Source organism: Cebus imitator, unplaced genomic scaffold (genome assembly GCF_001604975.1).
Source record: "Cebus imitator isolate Cc_AM_T3 unplaced genomic scaffold, Cebus_imitator-1.0 Scaffold217, whole genome shotgun sequence".
Classification (NCBI taxonomy): domain Eukaryota; kingdom Metazoa; phylum Chordata; class Mammalia; order Primates; family Cebidae; genus Cebus; species Cebus imitator.
In genome coordinates this window covers 3,237,822-3,245,188 of record NW_016107532.1, presented here as the reverse complement: position 1 = coordinate 3,245,188, position 7,367 = coordinate 3,237,822, and the positions used below count along the sequence as shown (strand labels likewise).

General features: G+C 59.8%; 1 protein-coding gene across 1 annotated transcript in view; it reads right to left on the bottom strand.

Moving 5' to 3' along the window:
• C1QL1 (complement C1q like 1) overlaps positions 1-4,351 on the bottom strand; it is a 7,930-nt gene extending 3,579 nt beyond the window's left edge. The window contains exon 1 of the mRNA XM_017549384.2: positions 3,500-4,351. Within this exon, the coding sequence (XP_017404873.1) occupies positions 3,500-4,096 (597 nt within the window). The 5' untranslated portion in view covers positions 4,097-4,351. The remainder of the gene's footprint in view (positions 1-3,499) is intronic.
• Positions 4,352-7,367: the final 3,016 nt, after the last annotated feature.

Here is a 7,367-nt window from a genome sequence, read left to right as displayed (position 1 = left end):
TTTTTCTATTTTTAGTAGAGACAGGGTTTCACCATATTGGACAGGCTGGTCTCGAACTCCTGACCTCCAGTGATCTGCCTGCCTTGGCCTCCCAAAGTGCTGGGATTATAGGCATGAGGCACCATGCCTCCTTAGGTCTTTATACCGCCGCCTTCAATTTATATACGCCAACTCTTCTCGCTGCAGTCAGACTCTGTTGTCAAACCCCTTGCACATTGGGGATACTCACACCCTCCTCCCTTGGATAAGCAGCACCCTGACCACAAGCCCTGGCACCTCCTCACAAAGCACCCTGCCCAGTTTATTAATTTTGTGTCCTCTCTGACCCACCTGAACTGCGGATCTTGCAGGCAGCTGCAGGCAACTCACCACACCCAGGGCTCCACTGCCAACCCAGAGCCCTTCCCCAGGCTCCTTGTCTCCTAACAGCCTGGGCTTGGTGCAATCAGGGGTGTTGACTCAAGGCTACCCTAAGGACAGGGGTCAGTGGACCTCAGATAAGGACCGAGGGAGCCTCAGTGCCAGGCTTGAAGATGGTGATCTCCATCCTGAACTTGCCCGGAGTAGAGGGAGAGCCCAGATTCAGCTCTGCCTCCCCAAAGAAGTTCTGGAAGCCTCTCTGCAGGCAGGAAGCCAGGAAAGAAAAGCGCAGTGCTCAGGGTGGCCCCTGGTTCTGAAGTCATGGGAGGTACAAGCTTCTCTCTTTTGTTACCATCCATTGGCTGGTCCTGCCTTTTTTTTCTCTGCTTATTTAAATCTCCTTGTCCACCTCTGAGCCACCTTTTCCCTACACTTGACCTTTTATTTTCTCCCTAGTGGTATCTCCTCACCTTAGGGACCAAGGTTCACCATCTTCTCCCACATATCAGGTTGGTCTGCGGCAGGGTAGGCCCTACTGATGCACTCCCTCCCAGCCAACACATTTGGGAACCGAAGTCATCAGTCAGGCTCCCAGCCCACTTTTAACACAGTGTTCATTGGGGTGTGTGGTCGTATGTTGGAACTGTTCCCCCTGCATGGGCCATGAGGTCTTGAAGGGCAAGTGGATTGAACTACGAAGCCTCAAACCTGGCTCCTAGTAGAGGCTCAAAACTAACAAGTGGGATGGCTAGTGAGATCAAATGAGTCTCCTGGGCAATTTGGAAGAAGTCATAAAGGACATGGGAGAGGGGGCTATAGGCCCCACTATTTCTCCTAGTTTTCTTTTCCCTCTTTCTTTTTTTTTTTTTTTGAGACAGAGTCTCACTCTGTTGCCCAGGCTGAAGTTCAGTGGTGAGATCTCAGCTCATTGCAACCTCCACCTCCTGGGTTCAAGTGATTCTGTTGCCTCAGCCTCCTGAATAGCTGCGATTACAGAATGCTGCGCCATCACGCCTGGCTAATTTTTGTATTTTTAGTAGAGTCGGGGTTTCACCATGTTGTCCAGGCTGGTCTCGAACCCCTGACCTCAGTTGATCTGCCCATTTCGGCCTCCCAAAGTGCTGGGATTACAAACGTGAGCCACTGCACCTGGCCTCTCCTGGTTTTCTTTAGAGGAAGCTGGTCTGAGTAACTATTAAAGTGCTGAGCCTTTGAAACCCGTAGTAAAAGCCACCTCCTTTTTTCCTACTAGCCTGTGGTCCCATCTCCAGTGAGCACCCCTTCATCAGATTCTGTGAACATCCTGCCCTAGCTGGAGGGAAAAGGAGCTTTTGAGATGGTTTTTACCTCCCAGCGACTGAAGCAAGTTCCCCACTCTAAGCACACAGCATCTCTGGGGCCTCCTCTTGCCTCATCTCTGGGGACCTGCTGGGACCTCCTGAGGTGGTGCAGGGTCTAGAGCCAACCTGTAGCCCAGTGACTGCCTCCCTATCCAGGCAAGCCCCCAACCCCCTGAAACCTCAGCTCTGTGTCAGCCCAAACTTCTTTGGGGAAGGAAGACATTCCATTGATGAAGGTGACATTGCTGCATCCCTTATTGGTGATTAATAGGGGGAATCACGGGGCCGTCTGCAGAATAAGCCTTTGCTGGATACTGGGACCTCCCATTTGATCAGGAACCAAGGACAAAGAGGAGAGACACGGGGATGCCTGATAGACACAAGTGGGAGAGAGACACACAAGGAATAGGGGAGTGGGGTTAGACCCAGGGAGGAGAGGCCAGAAACCCAGGGAAAGATGGAAAAGGCAGACACAGGAGAGAGATGGACAAGAAACAGAAAAATAGAAGAGGCAGGGGAGAGGCAGAAACCAGAGGAAAGCTGTTGGGGGGTGGGGGGGCAGCAGCCAGGCAGAGGAAAGAGAAGAGGTGCTGCCTTATAAGCACCTGGCAGGCTTTCTGCTCACTTTCTGTGCCTGCCTCTGCCCCCAAGACTTGCAGACCCACAGGCTGGCAGAGCCTCAGGGCAGTGCTGCCTTGGGAAGGGTTCCAACAAGGTCTTGCGTCTCAATCGTGGGAGATCCCTTCTCAACTTCCACTAGCTCAGCTTTAGCTCTGACCAGGGGTCCCCTTCTTCCAAGAGAATGCTCAGCCTGACCACACCTCCAGGCACCAGGCCACTACTGGGAGGGGAGGTGGTATCAAGAGAGCTGCCTAAAGTTCTCACCCTGGGGCAGGGCTGGGTGGAGGTTAGTCCTGGGGTTGGCCATTCTAAGGAGAGCTACGTGCACATGCAAGTCCCGGTACGAGTCCCTGTACTAGAGTCCCTGGCACACTCTTTGCTTTCCAGCTCCAGCGTCTGGGATGGGGACAGGGAATGGAGAGGATCCCACGGACTCCAGAGTCAGGAGGGGCTGGAACTGGGAGACCAAGAGGAGGGCGAGTTTCCGTCTCTTTCCCCGGCCTCAGAGGGAAAAACTTCCCCGCGCCCCCAAGGCTGCCTTCTTGTTCTGGGTAGCTCTGCCACAGAGGGAAAGAGCTCCCCAACTCCCGGATTTTGCCAAGGATGTCAGATCCCCCCAGTGGTCCCTTCTCGAGGGCAGGGGATAGGGGATGCACTGCAGCCAAGGCTCTAAGCACCGGGCTCCCTTTGCCCTTGTGCCCTAAACATTTCCTGCAGCCGTCCTCCTTCGCGTGCACGCAAGACCACGCGCCTAGGCTCCCGAGGGCGCGGATGCTGTTTCTCCCTATTCCATGCGCCAGAGCCCATCCTTGCCCTCCCCTTATCGCCGGTTGGTGTCGGCCTGAATCTAGTTCCCAAGGGGCAAGCCCCCAAGTGTAAGTCGGTGCACCTGGGAGCCCTGCGCTCTGACTAGTTGGGTTTATTTCCTGAATTTCCAGCAACGTTCCAGAAGGTGCCCAGCAGCGTCTGTCTTGGAGCGGGGACCCAGGAACTGAGGATCGGAGGTGTACGCTGGCTCCAATCATTCCCACACGTGACGCCTATGCCGGACGCTGTGGGGTGGGGTCTCTACTTGCATCCGCCTGGCGCCCCCGCCAACTCGGATCAGGTACCCATTTGCCCCGGGCTCTGCCCCATGGCCCTGCCCCCAGGCCAGCCCCATGCCCCGCCTGGCCCACCTGGCCGTTCTTGCAGAGGTCCGCCCACATACTGGTGCCGTCGCCGCCGCGCATGAGGACATGGTAGGTAAAAAAGTAGGTGCCGGGAATGTTGCACGTAAACTTGCCGCTGGCCGCGTCGTAGTTGTTGCCTAGGTTGGTGACCACGTCGTCAAACTTGAGCACCTCGTAACCCTCGTGGGGGTTCTTGAGGCCGGCGTAGAAGGCCACGCGCGGCACCGTGGTGTAGGTGGCTGTGCTGATGGCGCCGCTGCCCCCCGCTCCCGGCAGCCCCGGAGGGCCCGGCTTGCCTGGCTCACCCTTCTCCCCCGGCGGCCCCACAGGGCCAGGAGGACCTGGGTCCCCGGGAGGCCCCGGAGGGCCAGGCTTGCCGGTGCGGCCCGGCTTCCCCTGGGGGCCCTGCACCAGCGTGGAAGGCGGGGGCGCGCCGCTCTGCTCGCTCAGGGCGTCGCCGCCGTCGGGCCGCGCGCCGGCGCCGGGGCCCCGCGCGGGGTAGGGGTCGCACACCATGCGGCAGGTGCCCAGCATCTCATAGTGGCCGTCCGGGCCGCCCGAGCTCACCAGCACCGGGATGAGCACCACCAGCACCAGCAGCATCACCACTCCCGCGGCGGCCGCTAGCAGCGTCTTCCGGCCCGCGCGGAGCCTGGGGAGCGCCGGGCCGCCCGGCCGCGCCGTCGGGGCAATGGTGCCGGCGGGCGGGGGGCGCGGGCTAGGCGCCCGCGCTCAAGGGCGATCCGGCGGGGCTGCGGGCATGGGGCCGGGACCGGGGCGCCGCGCTGCGCTGGCTGCGCTGCGGAGCCCAGCCGCCGACTCCGGCCTCGCGCCTCCCTCCTGCTGCGCCGCCGGACTGAGCGCCGCGGCCGCCGCCTCCCGCCTCCCGCCTCCGGCCTCCAGCCTGGCTCCTCCCGCCTCCTCGCGCGCGGGCCACCGCCCCCTCGGCCGGGCCCCGCCCCGGCCGCTCCGCGAGGCTCCCGGCGCACGAGGGGTGGGGCTGCGGGCGGGGCCGGCACCTAATTGGGCCGCGGGCGCCTCGATGTGGGCGGGGCATAAGGGGGCGGGGCCGCGGGGACACCCGCGGGAGCTGGGAGAGGAAAGGGGAGACTGAGGACGCAGAGACGGAGACTTGGAAATGGGGTGGGGGCTGAAGTCCGAGAGACCCGAGAGGCGTTCCGAGAGAAGGGGAGAGTGGGTACCAAAGAGAAACGGGAGAGAGGGCCACGGGGAGAGCTAGAGAGCGCCGAGGGGGATCGGGAGAGGAGCGGCCTCGAGGTTCGGTCACTAGGAAAACTGAGAGGGACGGGGGTCGCCACTGGCCAAGACTCGCAGGGGGCGGAAGCGAAAGTGTAGCTCCCGGGTCTGCAGGGCACAAAGAGAGCGATTGAGGGGAGGACCGAGCGGGGAGCTGGAAGGTAGGATGAGAAAGGGGTTATGACGGGAAGAGGATACGGAGGGGACCGTACGGAGGCACTCAGGCCTCGCAGACCACCCGTCTGGGTGATCGGGGATCGGACGAATGCCTGTCCAGGGGCCCAGCGGAGCCCGAGTCCTGAGGGCAGCCGCCTCCTCCTTTCTGGCTCTGATTGTTCTGGGTCCCGCCTTCCCCGGGAAGTGATAGGAGCTTCAACCCCCTCCTCGCCTCTGCCCCTTCCTCACCGAACTGTCGCCAGGCTGCTTTTTCCTGGGCCCTTTTCTTCCATCTCCCTCTGCTGAATTCCCTTATCTCTCTGCCTCTAGACCAGGGAGAAAAAGGGGATCCTAAAAAGGTGGGCACCCCATGTTATTTCTCCGTGCTGACAGATGCAAATACGTCCCTGGAAGGTGACCCCCTTTTCCAGCCTCCAGGAGGAGGGGTGGATCTCATCCAGCCCCTCAGCTCCTTCTCCCTCACCCCTCGGCCTCCTCTGCCATCCCCTAACTCTTCTCCCCGTCAGGCTGTGGGACGCTTTCCTCTTCCTCAAGTGCAGCAAAGTGTTTAGGTTGCATAAACCGAAACGTGTCTGCTTCCATCAAAATATTTGTCACATTATCTGAGGCCCAGCTCAGGCCTCACCACTACTCCTCCTTCACCCTCCTTTATCTGGCCCACCGGGGAGGATTCTGCCATTCCGAGACGCCTGGCCCGCCGCTAAAGAATGACACCCCATCTTCTCCTCTCCTGAGAGGCCCCTCTCAGCTCACACTCTCCCTGTTGATCCGTCACCATAGGCAAAATGATTCCCTAGCCTTCCCTACCCAAGATTGAGGTCGCTAACCTCATCCAGGCTGGGAGGAGAGGGGGACACGGGGACATCCAGTGGGGGGCTGTGAGAGAGGATCCTCCAAGCACTGATGGCTGAGGCCAGGTTAGAGTGACCCCACCACCACCAAGGAGGGAGCTAAAAAAAATTCAGTAAGTAGCATTTATTAAGGGTTTACTCTGCGAGGCCCCCTTGTTCTTCACATCAATCCAAAGATGTAAAGTCCAACATTATTTTAATTTTACAGATGGAGAACTGAGGCTCTGGGACGTTAAGAGATTTGCTCAAAGTCACACAACTATTAAGTGGGAGAGCCGGGATTCAAACTCGTAGCCTGGCTCTAGGCTCTTCCAACCTCAGCGAGATGTCTCTAGGTACCGTTTACTGCCCAAAGCGCAGTGGTAGGGGTCTCAGGGCGGCCAGACCTCCCTAGGCTCGGGAAGAGTAGTCTTCAGTGCTCGGCTGTCAGGCAGTCCGGCCTCCCGGTTCCCCACGGCGGTCTCCTCGGTGTGCCCCACAGAGAGCGACAGGGCTGGTGACCCGAGGACCGCGCGCGCGCGGTCGTCAGCCTAGGATTTGCACAGACACCCTTCTCCCTAGTAGGCTCGCACGCGCCCCGCCCCCTCCGCTACGCCACTGAGGCTCGCCCGCAACCCGCAGCCCTCGCAGAGCCCTCCCGGGACACCGCGGCTGGCCGCCCGGGGCGGAGGAAGGGGAGGGAGCGCCCACCCATCCCCGAGCCGGCCGCGGGCATCCGAGAGGCGCGCTCGCAGCCGCACGGCCCCCCGCCTCCCGCTCTGAAAGAGCGCTTGTTCCCCTGGCGCGGTGTGGCGTCTCCGTCAGCCCCGCCGGATTCTCCCCGCTTCGCTGGAGTGGAAAATAACGGCTTCAAACTTTGCAGAGAGGAGCTGGTGCCAGCACTTTAATTAACAGCCATCTTGGCCTGTGAGCCGGGGCCACCGGCTCGGCGCCTCCCCTGGGTTCGCCAAGCCCCACCCCGGCTCCGCCCAGGCCCCCCGAAAGAGGCACCCTCCCAGCCCCCACCCGCCCCTCCACCCCCATCCCCTGCTCTCAGCGCCCCTCTTTCCGGGAGATGAGGGCTTGGCTGATGGGGAGCGAGTGCTGCCCTGAGGGACATCTCCCAGCCTAACCCTGAAGACAGTCGCACCCCCCATCCGTCATGCTGCCCCCCACATTCTTTAAAGCCGTACTGTTGAAGATTCTGAAATTAAAGACCTGGCTGCGGGCCAGGCGCGGTGACTCATGCCTGTAATCCCAGCACTTTGGTAGGCCGAAGCGGGTGGATTGCTTGAGGTCAAGAGTTCGAGACCAGCCTGGCCAACATGGGGAAACCCTGTCTCTATAAAAAACAAAAAACAACTAAAAAGGCTTGTGTGACAATCCCACCCAGTGATTTTAGGTAAATCGCCTATCCAGCAGCGCCTGGTGTCCTCTGGAATAAAAGGGTGGTTGTGAGGATTAAATGAGATATTATGTTGTAAAGCCCTGGGCTCAGTATCTGAGCCTTATTATGCACCTCGTAAATGGTAGCTAATATGAATATTTCACCTCAAGGCCAAGAAGGCCCTCTCATCATCCCAGGCCTCCATGGTCCTGCCACCTTCCTA